Here is a 24,355-nt window from a genome sequence, read left to right on the forward strand (position 1 = left end):
GAGGGGGTGACCCTGCCCCCGACAATGTTGGAGACGACGATCTCTTTGATCTTAAAGCGGGATAAGGACTCACTGCAATGTGGGTCGTATAGACCGATCTCGCTCCTTAATGTAGATGCTAAATTGCTGGCAAAAATGTTGGCCATGAGGATTGAGGACTGTGTTCCAGGGGTGATCCACGAGGACCAGACGGGATTCGTAAAGGGTAGGCAGTTAAACACCAATGTGCGAAGGCTCTTAAACGTGATAATGATGCCCGGTGGAAGGAGAAGCGGAGATAGTGACAGCCATGGACGCGGAGAAAGCCTTTGATCGGGTAGAGTGGGAGTATCTCTGGGAAGTGTTGAGAAGGTTTGGGTTCGGGGGAGGGTTTATTAGTTGGGTTAAGATCCTGTATAAAGCCCCGGTGGCGAGTGTGGTCACGAACTGGCGGAGGTCGGAGTATTTCCGGCTGTATCGAGGGACGAGGCAGGGGTGCTCCCTGTCCCCTCTGCTGTTCGCATTAGCAATTGAACCTTTGGCCATGGCGTTACGGGAGTCGGGGAAATGGAAGGGGGTGGTTCGAGGGGGAGAGGAACATCGAGTGTCGCTGTATGCAGCCGACCTGTTGCTGTATGTGACGGATCCAGTGGAGGGGGTGGTTGAGGTAATGCCGATCCTACGGGAGTTTGGAGACTTTTCGGGCTACAAGCTCAATGTGGGAAAGAGTGAGCTCTTTGTGATCCATCCGGGGGACCAGGGAAGAGGGATAGAGGACCTACCGTTGAGGAGGGTGGAAAGAAGCTTCCGATATTTGGGGATTCAGGTAGCTAGGAGTGCATAAACTCAATTTGACGCGATTGGTGAAACAGATGGAGGAGGATTTTAAAAGGTGGGACATGTTGCCACTCTCGCTGGCGGGTAGGGTACAGTTGGTTAAAATGGTGGTCCTCCCGAGATTTCTCTTTGTAGTCCAATGCCTCCCAATTGTGATCACGAAGGCCTTTTTTAAAAGGGTAAGCAGGAGCATTACGGGATTTGTGTGGGTAAGGAGGGGGTTCTTGGAGCGTAGCAGAGATGGAGGAGGGTTGGCATTGCCGAATCTGGGTGGTTATTATTGGGCAGCCAACGTGGCAATGATCCGTAAGTGGGTGATGGAGGGAGAGGGGGCGGCGTGGAAGAGGTTGGAGACGGCGTTCTGCAAAGGAACGAGACTGGGGGCGCTCTCGCCGACAAGGTATACCATGAGCCCGGTGGTGGCGGCAACGCTAAAGATCTGGGGGCAGTGGAGACGGCACAGGGGTGCGACGGGAGCCTCGGTGTGGTCCCCGATCAGAGACAACCATCGGTTTGTCCCAGGAAGGATGGACGGGGGATTTCAGAGCTGGCATCGGGTAGGGATTAGATGAATGGGGGACCTGTTCACTGACGGGACGTTTGCGAGCTTAGGGGCACTGGAGGAGAAGTTTGGGCTACCCCCGGGAAACGCTTTCAGGTACATGCAAGTGAGGGCGTTTGTGAGGTGGCAGGTGAGGGAATTTCCGCTACTCCCGGCACAGGGGATTCAAGATAGGGTGATCTTGGGCGTATGTGTCAGGGAGGGCAAGGTGTCGGCGATATACCAGGAGATGAAAGAAGAGGGGGAGGCTTTGGTAGAGGAGCTGAAGGGTAAATGGGAGGAGGAGTTGGGGGAGGAGATTGAGGATGGGCTATGGGCTGATGCCCTAAGTAGGGTTAATTCCTCTTCCTCGTGTGCCAGGCTTAGCCTGATACAATTTAAGGTTGTTCATAGAGCGCATATGACGGGGGCGAGACGGAGTAGGTTCTTTGGGGTGGAGGACAGATGTGGGAGGTGCTCAGGAAGTCCAGCAAACCATGTCCATATGTTTTGGTCATGCCCGGCACTGGAGGAGAGTTGCGGGAACAGTATCTAAGGTGGTGAAAGTCCGGGTCAAGCCAAGCTGGGGGCTAGCACTATTTGGAGTAGTGGACGAGCCGGGAGTGCAGGAGGCGAAAGAGGCCGGCATTCTGGCCTTTGCGTCCCTAGTAGCCCGGCGAAGGATCTTGCTAATGTGGAAGGAGGCGAAGCCCCCCAGCGTGGAGGCCTGGATAAATGATATGGCAGGGTTTATCAAGTTGGAAAGGATAAAGTTTGCCTTGAGAGGGTCTGCGCAGGGGTTCTACAGGCGGTGGCACCCGTTCCTAGACCATCTCGCAGAGCGTTAGATGAAGGTCGGACAGCAGCAGCAGCGACCCGGGGGGGGGGGGGGGGGGGGGGGACATAGTTCGTGGGGGGTTCCTGTGGGGGGCATGTGAGCATGAAAGCACATGAATGATCCGGAAACTGACATGTACGGGAAGAATCCAATGTACAAAGTTCTGTATTTTATTGACTTGCCATGTTCATGTCTTGCCACGCGAGTTCTTTTTCTTTTCTTTGTTACAGGGGGGGGGGGGGGGGGGGGGGGTTCGTTTGGAAGGTGGAAAATATTGTTATTGAAAAATTCTTAATAAAAATATTTTTAAAAATTTTTTTTCCTCAAGCTGATTGAGGAAGTGGTGCGAGCCAGCTGTGGGTCGGTGGGTTGAACTCTTGACCCCATGATTCTCTGACTCACAGGCAAGTCCCACTCCAGAGACTCGAGCACAAAAAAATTAAAGCGAGCTGGCCCTCCAGTGAAGCACCGAGAGTGTCCCACACTGGGGAGGCTCCCACCTGCTTGCATGTATGGATGTTCAACATTTACGACACGGTTTTGAAGATAAGGGGAATTAAGCCCTGTGTCCTGGCCAATATTCATCTCTGTATCACTAAAGCAGATTAACTGGGCATTATCACATTGCTGTTTGTGTGAGCTTCCTGCGCACAAATTGGCAGCTGTATTGCCAACTTGCAACAAGTGACTACACTTCAAAAAGGTACTTCACTGGCAGTGGCTGTGAAAGGTGCTATATAAATGCAGGGTTTTTTTTGTATTTAAAAAAAGTAATAATCTGTACCACCATGGCCTATACCAGTGAGTGACTGCTCAACCGGTTCACAGAAAACAAAAAGGACCTAATTCTTTGCCATAGTTCTCCCAGAAGAGCCTTGCAAAATAAAACCTTTCAAAATCTTGGGAGAACAGCCCCTCGTCAGCTTGGCTGAGATGGCAGCACTTTCACATCTGGGTCCAATTCCACAAGTGTGTGTGATGTTCCTTGTATAGTTCTCCAAGATGGCCAAAAGTCGTAGTGTTGACAAAGAACAAAACTAGTTTATTTTGTACTACTTCAAATGGTTCGCACACTTCACTAAGAATAGCTAATAAAACAGCAGCATAAAATCTATGTTACAGAAATCTACAATATCTTTTTAGTACAGCTAACAATCTATCTCAACCTCTCACTATCCTTCTTCATAACCTTCTCCCAGAATACCAACAGACGCAGCCTTTTATAAGACTACTCTGTGGTGCCATCTAGTGTTGGGATACATGAACATCATCTTGTTAACCCTTTACACTCCTTACATTATACAAATCATTACAGAGTGGGCACAGAAAACCTCAATTGACATTTTGTGCAATACAGAGGGAGAGTGGCACTGGTGTCACAAGTACTGCCTTTGGGCGGGAAGTGGAGGGGCAAGTGGCACTGGAAAAGCAAGACTCAATCTGCCTACAAGCATCAAGTGGATGTTAAAGATTCCACTATGCTATTCAAGAGAAGCCAATTCTGGCCAACTTCCCTAGTTTCCTTTAACTGATTATTCATCCACTGTCATTTGAAGGACTCTCTTGAAGACAACATCGCTGCTGGTTTTGCCTACATAACAACTGGGGCTTCACTTTAAAGTAATTCCCTGAAGTAAAGGTACAAAATGAATTCAAATTCTTTCTTCACACATGGCCGTAGTGCTGTAATTAGTGGCATGACAGGTACTTTTTGGCAAAACATTAATGAAGGAACCCTTACAAGAACTGGTGACTCTGGAAAGCAAGTTATAATCTACTGGCCTGTGAGGATACCCAACACAAAATGGATGCCTACCTGCCATCTTGAAGTCCCATTACAATAATTGGGCTATCCCCAGGTTTCTCCATTGGACAATCGACATCATCTTCATCTCGGACAATTAGAGGAATATACTCCATGCACAAGACCCGGGAGCTAACCTGGAAGGACTTGACGTGTCTGGGAGCGGATCTGTTCAAGGAGAAAAGATCAACCTGCCCCAGCCCCTGTTCTCGCCCACTGCCAATCTATGGAAGGGCACAGGAAGGAAAAGAAACAAACATCATTTGTTGTTGAGTTGCCTAAAAAGAAAAAGAGAGCATTCTGTAAACTTTGAAACATACAAGGTCCTATATTATACACAATGACTCACATCACTTTAGCTGCTACACACTGCTGTTACAATTACTTACCCAAAGATATCCCTGTGCCAAACAGGTACTGGCAATGGAAATCCCAAGTAGGGATGATTGCACCGGAGTGTGAAGGGCTGCTTCAGGCTGGAAGGAGAGCGAGAGATGTTTGTGCAATTAATATATACACATGTACTCCTTTTATTCATGACCCCATGGTGGGCTATACAAAGACCACCACCACCACCCCCCCCCCACCCCACCCTCCACTCTCCCTAGAGTACAGTGACCCCCACCGTCATTGTGTTGATTGATTCACATTCTCCAACTGAAGATATCCTTGTAAAAGATATCCTTGCAATGTGGTAGGGACGGCCATATGCACTTGCTATTGTTTTCATCCATACCATTGAGCAAATCGTCAACAACTATCCTGGGGGTGGAAGTACTGCATTTGCCACTTTCTCGTCTCAATCTGCACACTACAACAGTCTTCATGGCATGGATCTTCGGAACTTTCCCCAGGCTCAAGAGGTACAGTTTCACACACAATCTCTGCATCCTCAGGTTATCAAATTCAGTTTAATTGCATCCTGCTTTACTCATCTTCTCCAACTGTATTAATAAAGAGTTCTGTCAACCAATCTCTGGCCACTCAAATCATTTTTCCTGAATTGACCTCAAAACTTTACACCAACTCCTTTTCATTATTTTACCCCTAAATGTAATATAGGATTTTCCAATTTAAAAATTAATAATTATGGATCTAACACAAGGCTCACGATCTAGATCATAAAATTTACAGTGCAGGAGACCATTCGGCCCATCGAGTCCACACCAGCCCTTGAAAGAGCATCCGACTAAGCCCATGCCTCCACCCTATCCCCGCAACCTCACCTAACCTTTTTGGACACTACGAGCAATTTAGCATGGCCAATCCACCTAACCTGCACATCATTGGACTATGGGAGGAAACCGGAGCACCCAGAGGAAACCCACGCAGACATGGGGAGAAAGCGCAAACTCCACACAGTCACCCAATGCCGAAATTGAACCCGGGTCCCTGGAGGTGTGAGGCAGCAGTGCTAACCAAGGTGCCACGCTACGCCCGAAAAGCAGCGCACTCCGGCCAATCAATGATGGGAAACCCCACTCCTGGGATCTACCCAGCTTGCCACGCCTCGTGAGATCAAACACCCTCGGCGCAGCCTGGTACCCTGGCCTGCATGGTGCCAGGCTGGCACTGCCAAGGTGCCATGCTGGCATTTGTATGGTGAAGGGCAGAGGGGTGCCATTCACGGGTGTGGGGGGCCCGGGGACCCCAATTCAGCAATATGGGGTGGGAAGAGGGGGGGGGGGCACAAAGGAGGGCAGTTTGGGAGCTCGAGAGAGCAGGACAACATTTTTAAAATCGCGTTCTGATCTCTCCCTGCACTGAGGAGTTTCGGCGAGTGGGACTCCTCAGTGCAGGAAACTGGACTAAGTGCAGCCTTGGCCACACATTCCTCGCATGTAACCAGACTCACGTTAGAAAGGGTGTGATTCTCGGTGCTGGGAAACACGCGGCTAAACCCATTCGCTGTGGGACGCAGTTCCCATTTGATTAAATCGCGCCCAAGGGCCCTGTGAATTTCCATTACCAAAGAAAACAGAACAAATCATCCCCTCTTAAACTACTCAAGTATTCTGCTCAGCACCTCATGTGCAACATTTCAATTGGAGTCATGAATGAATATGATGCAAAATCTTGGGCCGGATTCTCCAGCCTCCCAGCCATGAGTTTCTCAGCAGCATGAGACACCGTGACTTTTGCTGGCGGCAGGATTCTCTGTTGCTGCCGCTGTCAATGCATAATAACTTCAGAAGGACAGGAGTCAGACCTAGTGGAATCTCCAGAAGGGTGCATTTAGACCCAACATGTTCTAGAACCCCACGAACAGTAATAGTTGTCAAGTTGCACGCTTCAGTATATTTTTAACAACTCTTGAACGAGTCATTCATGCATATGAAAAAGATGCGAGCTCCTGTGTGCATAGCCAGACAGGGAAAGTTCAACACACCCAAGATCAATTTTATTAGTCGACCATAGTCATGACAGCCAGCAGGATGTGTTACAATTGGCCTCAGGACCCCTGGATCAAAACAGAAGGATGAGCCAATTCTTGCTTCCAGATTTGGACTGATGCACCTGCATGTCAACCCAGATGGTTACACAGGGCAACTTTGGCAAATGCAGTAACAAGCCAGACCTCAAATACATCAGATTGTAATACAGTTCATTGCCATTCAGTCTCCGATGACCAGGGGATCTGAAGTTGAAGGGAATTTAGGTCAAATAAACATTCCGGAATAAAGGATTGCTGTAGTCAGTCAAAGGGTCTCCATTACACACCTAGCGTTATACATTGGCCTCCATTACACGTCAGATATTCCTCGAGACCGAAAGGCAGGTCTCAATTGAAGTGGTAATCTAGGAGCTGTCGTCAAGATAAAACTGCCATACCCAACCCCATACCTCCGGAGGGAGACTGTTCGAAGTATCCCCGCTGATAAAACTGCATTCTCAGCACAGCGAATGGCAGTTTGAAGAATATTCTGGAGTTCAACTGCTTTGAAGCAAACCAGCGAAGTGACTATACACTTTGAGTGAGCACTCCTCCCACTTCCATCCAAAAATAAAAAAAGTATAACGTTTGGCAGGAGCTTACACAGGGAGACTAAACATTTCCTGGACCTACTGGCAACCAAAGGGTTGTTTTAAGTATGCTCCAGCCATCAGCTTCCCTTACATTTGATTAAAGTGCTTAGAAAATAAATGCAGTATAATAGTTGACAGATGGTTCAAATTTTCACATTTAAAAAAAAGAGCGAGGGACATAGGTAGAAGTCACTCATGCAAATTACTGTTATTTATGCTGGAATATAATTAAAAGCTGTAATTATTTGTTTCCGTCAGTCACTACACAAAGCCCAGACAGCTGCAGTTTGCATCACTGCGGTCCTCATAATTATAAAAAATATCAGACATTCATCTCTCACTCACACGTTAGGGAGAGGGTGAGAATCGGTGACAGTTCAGTGCTGACCTGGTCCTCTTCATAACCAGCAGGTACTAGATATGGGTGGTCCCAATTTGGAGTCTACAAGTATAATATCCTGTGTCCCAGGTCTGAGGCTCTGTTTAGCCAACCAAACTCATACAAAGTAGCATTTGGGAACCCTCTGATTAACCTCCATGTCCCAAACACCAGAGGCGTCATTCTCCGACCCCCCGCCGGGGCGGAGAATGGCCGTTGGCCGCCGTGAATCCCGCCCCCGCCGAAGTCTCCGGTACCAGAGATTGGGCGGGGATCGGGCCGCGCCGGTTGGCGGGACCCCCCGCTCAATTCTCTGGCCCGAATGGGCCAAAGTCCCGCCCAGAAATTGCCTGTCCCGCCGGCGTAAATCAAAGCTGGTATTTACCGGCGGGACCAGGCGGCGTGGGCGGGCTCCGGGGTCCTGGGGGGGGGGGGCGCGGAGCGATCTGACCCCGGGGGGTGCCCCCACGGTGGCCTGGCCCACGATCGGGGCCCACCGATCCACGGGCGGGCCTGTGCCGTGGGGGCACTCTTTCCCTTCCGCCTCCGCCACGGCCTCCACCATGGCGGAGGCGGAAGAGACTCTCCCCACTGCGCATGCGCGGGACACTGTCGGCAGCCACTGACGCTCCCGCGCATGCGCCGCATTTCCGCGCCAGCTGGCGGGGCAACAAACGCCATTTCCGCCAGCTGGCGGGGCGGAAATCCCTCCGGCGCCGGCCTAGCCCCTCAATGTTGGGGCTCGGCCCCCAAAGATGCGGAGCATTCCGCACCTTTGGGCCAGCGCGATGCCCGTCTGATTGGCGCCGTTTTTGGCGCCAGTCGGCGGACATCGCGCCGTTGGGGGAGAATTTTGCCCAAGATGTTTTTTATTAAATTAGAAAACATCAAACCAGGTTCATGCTTTTCGTAATAATTCCTGGCTTTAAAAAAAAAAAACAACCTTGTTCCCCTCTTTCTTCTTCAATACAACTACAGCCCTGGAGAACCTGTATGGTAATCTTTCCTGTCAAATCACAGGTACTCCAATCTCTCCTGCAAAGCCAGATTTCACCAAGCAGAGAAATACTTCCCCACAGAAAGAAACCTGTACATTAAAAACAGACCAGACCCAAAACTCTTAAGACTTGTCCTCATTTGGCACAATCACACGAGAATAAGCTTAAAGACAAAAATTTCTAAAATTTGTTTTCATATTTCATTTAGGTCTCTATCTCTTCTGACTGTATGGCTGCACGGTCATATTTCTGTTATAACCCCATAGGTCCCATGAGGTAGGAATGATCCACTACCCCGTGGCGTTTGCAGAATACGAGCTCTCCCAATAATGGGGTGGGGGACCCTCAACAAAGTTCACATGCCTTTGTACAAATAGAGTTGGCCGGTCAGGCACCAACTAGCGAAGACCCAGTAGGGAACTACTGGAGCTGTATATAATAGTTAACGTGTTAACTAAAATAAGTTTGGTTTTTCTCTACAACTTGGTGTGGACTCCTTTTGTTGTCCTTATAAAAATTTTTAAAAATGTGGGGCTGGATTCTCTGTTCCAGGGGCTATTCCCCCACGCCGTTGTGAAAACTGTGGACTTTTACGCCAGAAAAACTGGTGTCAAAAGGCCACATATTCACAGCCCTGCAGGGGGCTAGCAGGGAGCCGTTGTGAAGCTCGCAGCTCTGGCTGCAGATACAGCCCCCCGCACTTCCAGGTCAGAGGCCGCGCATGTGCACAGCGGTGGTCTCCAGCGGCTGCGCCATGCTCCATGGAGGACTCAGACCACGGAGCTGGACCGCGGAAATAGTGCCCCCAATCAGCCACGATCACGACCGCCCGCTCAAAAATACCCCGGTCCCGTAGGAGCCCCTGCCCTCCAATCGGCCCACCCCCGGCCATGGCGGCCGCGGACGGAGTCTGCAGCCGCCACATGAATCATAGAATCATAGAATCATAGAATTTACAGTGCAGAAGGAGGCCATTCGGCCCATCGAGTCTGCACCGGCTCTTGGAAAGAGCACCCTACCCAAGGTCCACACGTCCACCCTATCCCCATAACCCAGTAACCCCACCCACCACTAAGGGCAATTTTGGACACTATGGGCAATTTAGCATGGCCAATCCACCTAACCCGCACATCTTTGGACTGTGGGAGGAAACCGGAGCACCCGGAGGAAACCCACGCACACACGGGGAGGATGTGCAGACTCCGCACAGACAGTGACCCAAGCCGGAATCGAACCTGGGACCCTGGAGCTGTGAAGCATTTGTGCTATCCACAATGCTACCGTGCTGCCCTAAGTTTAGAATGGCAATCTAATGATCGATTTTAGTATCAGCATTTAGAGACAATCCTTGAGATCAGAGTTGAGATTGAGTATCCCGAACGGCAGGGCCAGATTAGATCCATGCCGTCGGGACTTTGGCTGGTCGGGGGCGGAGAATAGCGGGGCGGGCCTCTTGCAATGGCCGCAGGTGGGGGATGTGCGGCGTACTCCCCGGGTACACCGCTTTTCGGGAGGCGGAGAATGGAGGAACTGCCGCCGGTCCTGATTCCATGCGTGGAACTGGATTCTCCGCCCCGGCACCGGATGCGATTTCGGCGTTGCGGTGCGGAGAATCCAGCCCGTCATTCTTCTCAGGGTTACAAATAATCCAACAACGAATAACAACTTTATAATTAGTTAAAAGCCAATGTGCAAATTTCATCTGGAGAAGTTAAGTCTGCAAGTATAGATCTGATCTGTTGGTGAATTAAAAACTCTGATCTCAAGGATTGTCTCTAAATGCTGATACTAAAATCGATCATTAGATTGCCATTCTAAATGAACATTTGCACTAATTTATAACTAATCTTACTATTTTATTTACACACAGGATTTCTAATAACGTAGGTAATGACTGATGACTGCAAATGCTGGCCAACAAATAATAGTAAGAGAGAAAGCATTGGAATTGCACCAGCGCGATAGTCATCTCCCTCCATTAGAGAGAGAGGCAATTCGTCAGACATAGTTTGAGGGGACCACTCTGCAAGCGCAGCACAAGGTGAGAACAACCACAGCCAGTAGAGAGATTGAACCAGTGCCATTGGCATCATTCTGCATTACACTACAGCCATCTAGCCAACTGAGCTAACTGAGGTTGAGTTGCTGAATGCATCACAAAGTAGTTTGCATTGCTGCGATGTAAAAATTGACCACTATTTCATCATCTCCAATATGCAGGCAGGGGCGGACTTTCTGGGACCCCCCTGTCACACCTCGCTGCCTGTTGATGTGGCAGCCCGTCACCAATGATGTTGATGGATGGTCAAGGCAAGCCAGGCATCATAAAAGACACCGCAATCGATGAGAGAGAGAAATGGCTGAGCCCAAATAAGGCAGTAAACCAACATGCAAAAACATCAAGAAGAAAGGTGTGGGTTGCTGCCCAGCCCTCTCACACTCTGCCCTGCCTGGCGGGCCTCTGGCTCTTCCGGAGGCACAGTACTCCTTGATTCCGAGAGACATTATGCCAGCGCTTGCCTGGCCTTCTTTGCACCTCCCAACTGCTGTTCTGCTCACCTCTCGGCTCTCGTGCGGGTGGCCGGACCTAAAGCTCCGATGATTGAGTCTGCTCCTGGCTGGCTGTGGCTATCTGGCCTGATGGCACTCTGTTCTTTTTGGTGGGTTGCCCGCCCTCCTCAGCCCTGGCCTAGAGGTCAAGAGTCGCCCTGCTGCTTCCCTCAATGGCCGTTGGCCAGTATCTCCTCCTCTCCTCACTAATGGCTTTGCGGGCCTACACCCCACTCTTGGGTCAATGACCTCCCTTTTGCCTCAGGCTGTCCGCCAGACCGAATGCAGGAAATGGGAGAGCATTTTGGTGACAGTGACCACAACTCCTTGACCTGTACTATAGTCATGGAGAGGGATAGGAACAGACAGTATGGGAAGGTATTTAATTGGGGGAGAGGAAATTATATTGCTATTAGACAGGAGCTGAGGAGCAGAAAGTGGGAACAGTTGTTCTCGGGGAAATGCACAACAGTAATGTGGGGGTTGTTTAAGAAGTGCTAGACAGTTTTGTCCCACGGAGACGAGGAAGGAATGGCAAGGTGAAGGTGCCTTGGATGACAAGAGAAGTGGAGCTTCTAATCAAGAGGAAGAAGGAAGCTTACGTAAGGTTGAGGAAGCAAGGATCTGGCACGGCTCTAGAGGATTACAAGGTAGCCAGGAAGGAACGCAAAAATGGACTTAGGAGAGCTAGAAGAAAAAGCCCTGGCGGGAAGGATTAGGGAAGACCCTAAGGCGTTCTACACTTACGTGAGAAATAAGAGGATGATCAGAGTGAGAGTAAGGCTGATCAGGGTGTGGTAAACCACTGTTACACCTGTATTAGGTGATGTAAGGTAGGACCTATACTACAGGTTCGCCGGTAGCCCCTGCCTGCTGGCTCCGCCCAGTAGGAGGAGTATAAATATGCGTGTCCTCTATTCAGCAGCCATTTCACCAGCTGCTGTGGGAGGCCACACATCTTACTGCAATAAAGCCACAGTTGTATCCAACCTGAGTCTTTGTACAATTGATCGTGCATCAATTTATTGCAGTAAGATTTTCTATACGATGGACCTCCGAAACAAACCAGATCGCCTGCAGCTGGATCCGCAATCGAGCAATGTCAGAAAGGACTTTAATCACTGGCTAGCCTGCTTCGAAGCCTATATAAACTCAGCGACCACCCCTGTTCCGGAGGCTCAGAAGATACAGGTCCTGTACTCAAGGTTAAGCTCCAGCGTGTTTCTGCTGATCCAGGACGCCCCGAACTACGTGGAGGCCATGGCGCTCTTCAAAGAAAACTACGTACAGAAGGCGAACATGCTCTTTGCCAGGCACGTACTTGCCACTCGCTCTCAACTCTCTGGTGAGTCCATAGGAGACTTCTGGTGGGCCTTAATCCCACTCGTCCGGGACTGTGACTGTCAGGCCGTTATGGCCACCGAACATTCTAACCTTCATATGCGTGATGCTTTTGCAATGGGGATTGGGTCGGACCTCATTCGCCAACGGCTGCTTGAAGGGGCTACGCTTGACCTAGCGGGGACTAAGAAGCTAGCACTCTCCATTACAGCCGCCTCACAAAATGCTCAGGCCCACCCCTCCGGCCGCGCAGCCCCCCCTACAATGCAGTGCGGCATTGTATATCCAGCGAAGCCGAGGGTGAGCTGTGTAAGATTAAGGGTGACTACGGGTAATCCCTGATTTACTATTTTTGTCATTTGTTTATGTAAACATGCGGGTTGAGGTTTGGGGGTTGGTGGGTAGATGGGATCGTTGTTATTATGGGGACTGACATATCTTGCTGATTATTGTTTATTGTTGATGGATGTAAATGTGGGAGAAAATGTGAAAAAGGAGAATAAATTTTTTTTTTTTTTAAATGGTCGTGGACTACAGCCAGACCATCAATCAGTACACGCAGCTCAACGCGTACCCAACACCCCCCTCCCCCCCCCCCCCCCCCCCCCCCAACACACGCATATCTGATATGGTCAATCAGATTGCGCAGTACCGGGTCTTCTCAGCGATAGACTTAAAACCCGCCTACCACCAGTTCCCCATTCGTAAATCGGACCGTTTCGAGGCGGACGGTCGTCTCTATCACTTCCTCAGGGTTCCCTTCGGCGTCACTAACGGGGTCTCGGTCTTCCAAAGGGAGATGGACCGAATGGTCGACTGGTACGGTTTGCGAAACACCTTTCCGTACCTAGACAACGTCACCATCTGCGGCCATGATCAGCAGGACCACGACGCCAACCGTGCCAAATTCTTCCGCACCGCCACTCTCCTCAACCTCACGGACAACAAGGAGAACTGAGTGTTCAGCACAACCAGCCTAGCCATCCTCGGCTATGTGGTCCAGCACGGAGTTCTGGGGCCCGATCCCGACCGCATGCGCCCGCTCATGGAGCTTCCCCTCCCCCACACAGAGAAGGCCCGCCCACTCATTCAGTCCACCCATTTTCCCCTTACGGCCAAGGCACAGCAGGCCTTTGCCCGATTCAGAGCTGATATAGCCAAGGCCGGGATGCACGCAGTAGACGAGACACTGCCCTTCCAAGTAGAAAGCGACGCATCAGACGTCACACTTGCCACCACCCTCAATCAGGCAGGCAGGCCCGTGGCATTTTCCCGCACCCTTCATGCCTCAGAAATTTGGCACTCGACAATCGAAAAAGAGGCGCAAGCTATCGTTGAAGCTGTGCGGCATTGGAGGCATTACCTGGCCGGCAGGAGATTCTCTCTCCTCACTGACCAACGGTCGGTAGCCTTCATGTTCAACAACACGCAGCGGGGCAAGATCAAAAATGATAAAATCTTGCGGTGGAGTATCGAGCTCTCCACCTATAATTACGAGGGGCAAAATTCTCCGGTATCGGTGCGATGTCCGCCGACCGGCGCCAAAAACAGCGCAAATCAGCCGGGCATCGCGCCGCCCCAAAGGTGCAGAATCCTCCGCATCTTGGGGGGCCGTGCCCTGACGTTGAGGGGCTAGGCCCGCGCCGGACTGATTTCCGCCCTGCAAGCTGGCGGAAGTGCCCCACCAGCTGGCGCGGAAATGACATTTGCCGGGCGGCGCATGCGCGGGAGCGTTAGCGGCCGCTCACGGCACCCCGCGCATGCGCAGTGGAGGGAGTCTCTTCCGCCTCCGCCATGGTGGAGACCGTGGCGAAGGCGGAAGGAAGAGAGTGCCCCCACGGCACAGGCCCGCCGCGGATTGGTGGGCCCCGATCGTGGGCCAGGCCACCGTGGGGGCACCCCCCGGGGCCAGATCGCCCCGCGCCCCCCCCAGGACCCCGGAGCCCGCCCGCGCCGCCTTGTTCCGCCGGTAAGAGAGGTGGTTTAATCTACGCCGGCGGGACAGGCATCCTAGCAGCGGGTCGGACCGTGCGCACCTCGTGAAAGCCTCCCGCGCCTATGAACGCCTCAGCGTGGGTTTCAAAGGGCCCCTCCACCAACCGTAACATGTATATTCTCAGTGTGGTCGATGAGTACTCCAGGTTCCCCTTCGCCATCCCCTGCCCCGATATGACATCTGCCACTGTCATCAAGGCCCTCAACACAATCTTCGCTCTGTTCGGCTTCCCCGCCTACATCCACAGTGACAGGGGATCCTCATTCATGAGTGATGAGCTGCTCAGCAGGGGTATCGCCTCTAGCAGGACGACTAGCTTTAACCCCCGGGGAAACGGGCAGGTAGAGAGGAAGAACGGGACGGTTTGGAGGGCCGTCCAACTGGCCCTACGGTCCAGGAACCACCCAGCCTCTCGCTGGAAGGAGGTCCTCCCTGATGCACTATACGCCATCCGTCACTACTGTGCACCACTACAAATAACACACCCCATGAATGCCTTTTTGCCTTCCCCAGGTAGTCCACATCCGGGGTGTCGCTCCCGACTTGGCTCGCAGCTCCTGGACCGGTCCTGCTCCGTAGGCACGTCGGACTCTACAAGGCGGACCCATTGGTGGATACATAGATACATAGAAATTACAATGCAGAAGGAGGCCATTCGGCCCATCGAGTCTGCACCGGCTCTTGGAAAGAGCACCCTACCCAAGGTCAACACCTCCACCCTATAGGGTGCACTTGCTCCATGCCACTCCCCAGTATGCCTATGTGGCGTACCCCGACGGCCGCCAAGATACTGTCTCCCTCAGGGACCTGGCACCAGCAGGTTCCACTCATACACACTTCCTCCTCCGGCGCTCCCAACATTAACCCCACCAGGACAATCCTCCTTCCCCTGCCCACGCAAGAGGATGAAGAGGATTTTGGCACGCTCCCGGGGTCACCCGACATCAGGCCAGCACTGACCTCGCCAGCATCGACATCGCCGCCACCGTTACGTCGCACCCAGCAGAACGTCAAGGCACCAGACCGGTTGAATCTCTAACTGGCACGGACTTTCAAAAGACATTTTTTTTTCTCTCCTAATAAAACACTGTACATAAATTCACTACTGTATATAGTTCTCCACCACCCCCGCCAGACTCATTTTTAACAGGGGGTGAATGTGGTAAACCACTGTTACGCCTGTATTAGGTGATGTAAGGTAGGACCTGTACTACAAGTTCGCCGGTAGCCCCTGTCTGCTGGGTCCGCCAAGTAGGAGTATAAATATGTGTGTCCTCTATACTGCAGCCATTTCGCCAGCTGCTGTGGGAGGCCACACATCTTACTGCAATAAAGCCACAGTTGTATCCAACCTGAATCTTTGTACAATTGATTGTGCATCACAGGGATAGTGGAGAGAACTTGTGTCTAGAGTCTGAGGAGATAGGGGAGGCCCGAAATGAATATTTTGCTTCAGTATTCATGATTATTTGGAAAAACATAGTTTGATTAATAGTCAGCATGTCTTTGCGAGGGTCATGTCATGCCTCAAAAGCCTCATTGAATTCTGTGAGGATGTGACGAGACACATTGATGAAGATCGGTCCATGGATGTGGTGTATATGGATTTCAGCAAGGCATTTGATAAGGTTCCCCATGGTAGGCTAATTCAGAAGGTTAGGGGGCATGGGATACAGGGAAATTTGGCTGTCGGGATACAGAATTGGCTGGTCGAAAGGAGACAGCGAGTGGTAGTGGATGGAAAGTATTCCGCCTGGAGGTCGGTGACGAATGGTGTCCTGCAGGGATCTCTTCTGGGAATTCTGCTCTTCGTAGTTTTTATAAATTTGACTTGGATGAGGAATTGGAAGGGTGGGTTAGTAAGTTTGCCGATGACACGAAGGTTGATGGAGTTGTAGATAGTGTTGAGGGCTGTTACAAGTTACAACAGGACATTGACAGGATGCAGAGCTGGGCTGAGAAGTGGCAGATGGAGTTCAACCTAGATAAATGTGAAGTGATTCATTTTGGAAGGTCAAATTTGAATGCTGAATACAGGGTTAAAGGCAAGATTCTTGGAAGTGTGGAGGAACAGAAGCTCTTGGAGTCACATACATAGATTCCTCAAAGTTGCCACCCAGGGTGATAGGGTTGTTAAGAAGGCGTATGGTGCGTTGGCTTTTATTAACAGGGGGATTGAGTTTAAGAGCCGCAAGGTTTTGCTGCAGCTTTATAAAATCCTGGTTAGACCACACTTGGAATATTGTGCCCAGTTCTGGTCGCCTCATTATAGGAAGGATGTGAGTGCTTTGGAGAGGGTGCAGAGGAGATTTACCAGGATGCTGCCTGGACTGGAGGGCATGTTTTATGAAGAAAGGTTGAGGGAGCTCAGGCTTTTCTCACTGGAGTGAAGAAAGAAGAGAGGTGACTTCATAGAGGTGTACAAGGTGATGAGAGGCATGGATAGAGTGAATAGCCAGAGACTTTTCCCCAGGGCGGAAATGGCTGTCACGAGGGGACATAATTTTAAGGTGATTGGAAGAAGGTATAGGGGAGACGTCAGAGGTAGGTTCTTTACACGAGAGAGTGGTGGGTGCGTGGAATGCACTGCCAGCAGAGGTGGTGGGGTCAGAGTCATTAGGGACACTTAAGCGACTCTTGGACAGCCACATGAAATTGAAGAGGGGTAGGTCAGGTTGATCTTCGATTAGGATAAATGGTCGGCACATGGGCCGAACGGCCTGTACTGTGCTGTACTGTTCGATGTTCTAAATCTGGCTGCTGCTTTACACCTTTACGCAACAAAAGTTCAGAAATTTCACACCAATTCAGGAGATCCGTGTCTGAACTCTTCTAAGTCTCCACCACCTCTCAACGTCAGACAAACTGTTTCCCCCTCTCTTAAAGGAGAGTCCACCAATCAGAGCCTGATGTTGTGCTGTATTGTCTGCTGGCAGTACGCCTCTGCCTGCAGGAAGTATAAATGGAAAGGGTAGCGTACTAAAAAACATAGATTCACCGGTGATAACAATCAGAAGTATCAATTCAATATTTTTGCCATTATTGGAATCCAAAATGCTGATTCATTTGTATGGATTTAAAAAGAAAATAGAGTAATTGGTGGACGATTCACTTACAAATGTAACACAAGGAGGATAGCAGCATGAAGGTGGAGAAAGTTCACCGCGTGGAAATGGTTTCAAGAGGCATGGTTTAATGGAAAAACAGAGTCCCGTTTGGGCACAAATAGCGGACGGTTTCTCGGAGCCTACAGTGCTGAGAACGAACTAGTTATCAAAAGGAACTTTTCGGAGGGGGGGGGGGGGAACACGCCCGCTGTGGGGGCTCCCCACTTATCTCACTTCCTGCATCGAGTAATGCTGCCCCGATCTCTCAACCCCTCACCAGTGCCTCGGCCCCCACCCCCTCACTGCACCCAAAGCCCCAACTTACTGATTAGAGGGGTCTTCAGCGCTCTCTCTCCCCCCCCCCCCCCCCCCCCCCAAACCAACCACCTCATAAGGGCAGGTCTGATCTCCGAACTGGGCACCTGGACACTTTGCTGTGCCACTTGGGTAACCAGGCAGTGCCCAGGTGGCAGTACTACGTTGCCCAGGTGCCACCAGGGTACCACCCTGCCCAGAGCCCGATCACCCGAGAGTGCTCCTCCAAGTACAGTTATGCCTGGTCCACGTTTGTGGAAATCAGTGCTAAACGGCACCACGGCGAGATCTACCAGGCGTGGGCATTTGTTCCCGAGCCTGGAGATATTCCGGGAGCACAGATATACTGAAGTGAAGCTAACTGCTCACTTAAATATGCAAATCTGAATCCCCCCCAGTGAGGGTGATTTACAGATTGCGACAGCGAAAGATTTTGTTCGATCACGTAAATCCAGCAAGAGGCTCCTTGTACAACTTAACGGCCTCCTCGGGCACAATGAGGCCATTCGATCATGCCCAATATTTCTGAGGGACGCAGGACCGAATGAAACATGCCAGATATGTATTTGACGGCAGCACAGTAGTTAGAACTGGTGCCTCACAGTACCAGAGACCCGGGTTCAAGTCCAGCCTTAGGTGACTGTCTGTGTGGAGTTGGTATGTTCACCCAGTGTTTGCGTAGATTTCCTCCGAGTGCTTTGGTTTCCTCCCACAGTCCAAAGATGTACATGTTAGGTGGATTGGCCATGTTAAATTGCCCCTGGTGTCCAGGGATGTGCAGGTTACAGGGATAGGGCGGGGTGGACGGGGAAGTGCAAATGACAGCTCATTTGAAGGGTCGGTGCACACTCGATGGGCTGTGTGGCCTCTGCACTGTAAGGATTCCAGGTAGGGCTGATCTAGAGATAGTTTGTGGTTTAAGTGGCCACAAGGCGGGGTGGGACAGAACGAGGGGGCAAGAGAAGGGGCGAGAGAGGGGAAAAGAGAAAGAGAGAAAAAGAGGAAAAGAGAGAAAGAAAAAGAAACAGAGACAGAGAGAAAGAGGAAAAGAGAGAGAGAAAGGGAAAAAGAGAAAGAAAAAGAAGAAAAAAAGAGAGAGAGAGAGAGAGAGAAAAAGAAGAAGAAAAAAAAGAGAGAGAGCCCCCCCCCCCGCCCTCTTCCCACCCAACATCCATTCCTTCTCTTGTGCAGGCTTCTCCCATGCAGGTAAATCCTCCCGTCGGCCTAAACAAACATCAAAGCTGCACGGGAAAAGGCCTTTAGGGTCTCAGTTGGAGCACGGGTGGCTGCGCAGTCAGAGGCCTTGCCCATCCCAGCGTAAAATCATTGAGCGACCGGGATGCGCAGGACCTCTTAGGGAATCCCTAACCTTCAATTTCACAATCCCCCCCCCACCCTGAAATTCAGGCCTAGGCGTTTGAGACATGGATCTTGAATGAAGTTTACATTTCTGAAACAATATTCTCGAAAGCAGTCAGATTACAAGAGCTGTCTTTGTTGTAGCTTGGTACTAACACTCGCATTGCAACCCGACTCCTACTTCAGAACATTGGCTGGAAAATGCTTTGGGATGCCCTGAGGTTGTGAAAAACATGAATATAAATGCAAGTTTTTTCTTTTAAAAGGCCACAACATCAAAACCAAGATTAAAACATATACAAATGGTCAAATACAATTTTGTTAAGTCTATGGAAGCTCTTGGTGCTTTTTCTTTCACTTACCTTCAGGTCCTGACATTTTGAGCTGTACATGGGCATTCGACAGGCAAGCAAAGGGCACCAAAATGGTGCTTTTGTTTTTCCATCATCCTCAATACAAAACCAGCCGGGCTGGTTATCTTTAGCTGTGGATGGGGGAGAGAAATCAGCCACTTAGCAGTTAAAAAAAACAGACTCTAGGTCCACTACATAATTTTTAAAACTCTTAACCATTGAATTCCCAGCATTAATTCTAACTCAATTTAGTTATAATTGATTTCAAGTGGTCAAAAATATAATCCAAGTGGATTTCCTTCATGCAACAGTCCAAAGGCGTGCAGGTCAGGCGGATTGGCCGTGCTAAATTGCCCCTTAAGTGTCCAAAGGGAAATAGAGAGGGGGATAGGGCTTAGGTAGGGTGCTCTTTTGGAGGGTTGGTGCAGACTAGATGGGCCAAATGGCCTCCTTCTGCACTGTAGTGATCCTATGAACTGCCCAGCTTTCTCTGCCTCCGACGTGACCAATTCGTTTTAGGAGGACAGTTAGTTGCAAGGCCTCGGATCACCCTGGTGATACCTTGTTCAAGTGGCCTTTCAGCATGCATGAGTCTTAACCATGTCACAAAGCTCCTCACACCCATGGGTACCTCAAGGTGGAGCTCAAACCAGCCACCACCCAAAGTTGACAGCTGCATTTGGTAGCTCCAGTCATGAACATCAATGTTGCTGCCATGAGCACTGTTCGCCTTTTTTGGCGATCAATGGAGGGGTCAGATCCAGCACTCTCCGACTTGGTGTGCTTCCATGTTACAATGGGCAATGCATTTAACACAGCATCCTTCAACTGACCCTTTGGATAATGATTACAAAGCCCCACTGCAGACAATGCAATTAAAAGGGGAAAGTCTGCACTAAACAACTCCACATAATTCCTATTCAGCCATTATTAGATATCCTTTTAATTTAAGAGAGTGGTCAAGGGACTATTTTGCAATCCACGTACGCTGCAAACCATTATAATGCATTCTATGTAATGAAAAGCTGAGGATCATTTTGCTAATGTTCCATAAATTGCTGGTGTCTTTCAATTGTGTATCCTCAATATGAAGAGACACCTACACACCTTAATAGCATGGCTAATTAATCTCACTAACAAGCTGACAGATCAAATTTATGAAGTGAATCGTGTCAGATGTGGCAATTATTTGGTACCAATGTACACAATGCTCAGCGGGAGGTGTCCATCATGTCAGGTTTGTTCAGAACATGCTATAATTATTCAACAAGGTAGTGTGAAAGTAGGGGGTGGGGTGAACACTCAGGGATCACTTCACCATCTGCAAGCGAAAAGTAAATGGGAATTACATCCATTTGTGCCCTGCTTTCCTTCCAGTAAAGTATCTGCTTTGAAGTGCAGCAATTGCTTCAGATCAAGTTCCAGGCCAAGACTAAGGTTGCCACCCATTAGTGTAGCACTTAGCTGCTTGGAGCAGGCTATTTTTGCTAGTTTATTCAATATAAACCGAGCGCCAAAGCCCTGATATTCTTGTCAAATAACTTTTTAAATTCTTTCATGGGATGTGGACACAAAGCCAATGTTTGTTGCCTGTCCCCAATTGCCCTGGAACCAATCATTTTGGAGGACAGTTAAGAATCACATGTAGGCCAGACCCGGTAAGGATGGCAGATTTCCTTCCCCAAAATGGACATTAGTGAACCGCGTGTTTTTTTTTTTAAAACACCAATCTATGATGGTGTCATGGTTACCATTACGGAGAGTAGCTTTACAATCCAGATTTATTCATTTTAGTTTAAACTCCACCAGCTGATTTGAACCCATGTCTCCAGAGCAATCGGTTGGGCCTCTGGATTACTAGTTCAGTCACATTATCATTACACCACTTGGGAGCACCGTCAATTCATCTTTATTTTCCGCAACTAAGTCGCAAGCTATGATTCCACATCCTGCCTTGTTCCATTGGGGCTTCCACTTGCCAACAACCAACAATCTGAGGGTCAGATCATTTACTGCAGCTCGTACACCTTCTGCACACATGGTCACCTTCCAAACCATGGGTGGAATACGGAGTCAAAACGAAGATGCATCAAAGCTATATCCTGGTGGGCCTAGGCTAGGGTGCTCTTGCAAAGGGTCAGTGCAGACTCAATGGGCCGAATGGCCTCCTTCTGCGCAGTAGGGATTCTATGTCCGCCGACAGTCACAACCAAGAGTGTAAGAAACAAGATGACTCAACCTCTTTACCACTCAATTAGAAAACAGGGCGCGGAGGCAGGGTTAACATTTCAGGTATCTCCAGACCATTACCTACTTAGTGCAACTTTAGCCATGTGCAGGCGATTCACCCAGGAGATTTTACTGCGAGGATTCGGAGTGTTAAATACCACCATAAAGCTGACCGGCCTTCCAGACCTTGAAAGAAAAAAAATTAATTAATCACAGCGCCATTCACTGGTCAGCAGAAATCTCTTGACAGCTCTCGGAAAATAAAGCAAGAGGTTTCAGTTGTTATTAGACTGTTCCCGTACAACTCTCTCCGAGCAAGCTTTTGAAGGCTGCTGCAAATTAAAGATTAAAAGCTAAGCCTTTTTATAACCTCCGGAAAGGGCATCTCTGGAAGCAGATTTAGAAGACTGCATCTGTTAGAAATGGAGAACATTTCAGCAAATCAGTTATTAAGTAAGACATTTAATAGCTAATGCAGCAGATTCATTTTTATTAAGAAACCCTAACCCATCACATTACTTAGGACTTCCAAAACATCAGTTGGAGCCTGTCACATATATCGGGCTCGAGAAAAGTAATCTGGCTTAGTTGATGCTCCTGCAGTCTGTTGATACACTGCTAAGCAAGGTGCTGAACATGTATTTAATTAGGAAAAGACAGCTCCCATTGCAATCAGACATCAATAGTTTCCTGGGCGTTCTTTTGAGTAACTCTCTCCCAATTTCTCTTGGAGATGCGGATTATTATTCCAGGGACATGGTATGAAGAACACTGGTAGCCTTTGGGTATTTACCCCAGCAGTTTAAGTTGTGTGTGCAGGCCTAAATTGTACCATAGCGGGCTAATCCACCGTAAAGGGCATCATGACCATCCTTTCCTCAGTCAATCCCAACACACATGCGCTTTCCAGCCACGCGAGGTCGAAGTGACGATGCCAGACCAGACCCCAACAGGGGCTAAGATACTGGGCCGAAACCCCAATATTTTATTAACTCTGCGGAAAGAATACTTTGCTCCAGGATTGATTGGAAGAAGAAATGGGGATTTGGTATTTTAAAAACTTTATTCTTCACACAATATTAAACTCTTTAACAACACACCTGAAAATAGCTTACAATTAAACAATACTACGCAATACAGTAAATGAATACTTTTAATTATGATCTCTATCCCCAATTAAACAAGAAAGGAAAAACATAACAATCCATCCCATGTCCCAGTGGCACAGAGTAATACTTGTTTTCCAGAACCTTCAGACTCTGGCTGGATGTTTTCAAAAAGCTGTTTCAACTGTTTTATTTCATCTTCCCCCTTGACCTCAGACCCGTCTAGTTTTTTTAAAAAATGTCCCACTGAGAGAGCAAAATACTCCAAAGCTCTCTCAAAATGTCTGCATACTTCAGTTCCACCCAACAATGACAATCTCCCCAAGCTGAAAACAAATCAACTCTCCAGGGACTCCCCAACATCAAACAAGTTCACCTCCGGCTGCTATATGTTTTCTGGTCCTTCAAAACAAGATTCTTTTAAAAACATGCCTACTGTAGCCAAACCCACGCTAATCCTTAAATTGCCAAATGTTTATAATCCAATATACCTAAATTACTGCATTCGTCACACTGGATCATGAATGGGCGTAAGAATCTGGACTGACTTTTCCCACTCCCTAATCAAAGGTTGCAGAGACCGAGTGTAGAAGCACAAATAATCACCATGGTTAAAATCAAACAATCGTCTGAGTCTGTGTGCTTTAGGTATGCATCCCCTTTAACAACAGAGCTCATGACAGAAAGGGAATATGCAGGGCAAGGGTTTTAGTCACCTCTGGGGCCAGGAATGCAGGTGGGTGGGTGCCAAAAATAGCACCACTGGCTGGAGGGCCGTTGTCTGGCTCCATCCCACTCCCGAACCATTTTGCCCTCAGGTAGGATTATCATAGAATTTACAGTGCAGAAGGAGGCCGTTCGGCCCATCTAGTCTGCACCGGCTCTTGGAAAGAGTACCCTACCCAAGGTCAACACCTCCACCCTATCCCCATAACCCAACCCAACACTAAGGGCAATTTTGGACACTAAGGGAAATTTATCATGGCCAATCCACCTAACCTGCACATCTTTGGATTGAGGGGGGAAACCGGAGCACCCGGAGGAAACCCACGCATACACGGGGAGGATGTGCAGACTCCACACAGACAGTGACCCAAGCCGGAATCGAACCTGGGACCCTGGAGCTGTGAAGCAATTGTGCTATCCACAATGTCCTTGGCTACCTGCTGCTTTGCAGGTGGGTAGCTTTTTCAGATGGGGGCTGAAAAAGCTACCCGCCTGCAAAGCAGCAGGTAGCCAAGGAGGCCTACTGAAGAAGGCCACGTAGGATTTTCTAATTGGCATCCAGGTTCACAGAGGTGACATGGGCGAGTTAGTCTGTCCGGAGGTGACCTCCCAGTGGTAGCGGAGGACCAGTGCTCTGGGCGACCAATCTTCAAATGAAAGAAAATAAAGGACACTTTGACTGGGGAACAGAGGCAGGACTGCTGGTGATCATAAAGGTCCTTGGTGGCTGACAACCACAAGGCACATACTTATAAAATAAATAGAGACAACTGGAGACCTCCTGAAGTCTCACACTAGCTGTCTGAGAAATGAGGGGCAAAAGGCATCTATTGAAATACAGGACAATCCTTAAAACCACAGGAAAGTGGT

At 49.4% G+C, this 24,355-nt stretch overlaps 1 protein-coding gene across 1 annotated transcript in view; it reads right to left on the reverse strand.

Annotated features, from left to right (window-relative positions):
* LOC140392781 (rho guanine nucleotide exchange factor 10-like protein) overlaps positions 1–24,355 on the reverse strand; it is a 241,350-nt gene that overhangs the window by 31,360 nt on the left and 185,635 nt on the right. Inside the window, 4 exon segments of the mRNA XM_072478416.1 lie at positions 4,012–4,223; positions 4,389–4,475; positions 19,434–19,555; positions 21,739–21,839. Of these exon segments, the coding sequence (XP_072334517.1) occupies positions 4,012–4,223; positions 4,389–4,475; positions 19,434–19,555; positions 21,739–21,839 (522 nt within the window).

Source organism: Scyliorhinus torazame, chromosome 16 (assembly GCF_047496885.1).
Source record: "Scyliorhinus torazame isolate Kashiwa2021f chromosome 16, sScyTor2.1, whole genome shotgun sequence".
Taxonomy (NCBI): domain Eukaryota; kingdom Metazoa; phylum Chordata; class Chondrichthyes; order Carcharhiniformes; family Scyliorhinidae; genus Scyliorhinus; species Scyliorhinus torazame.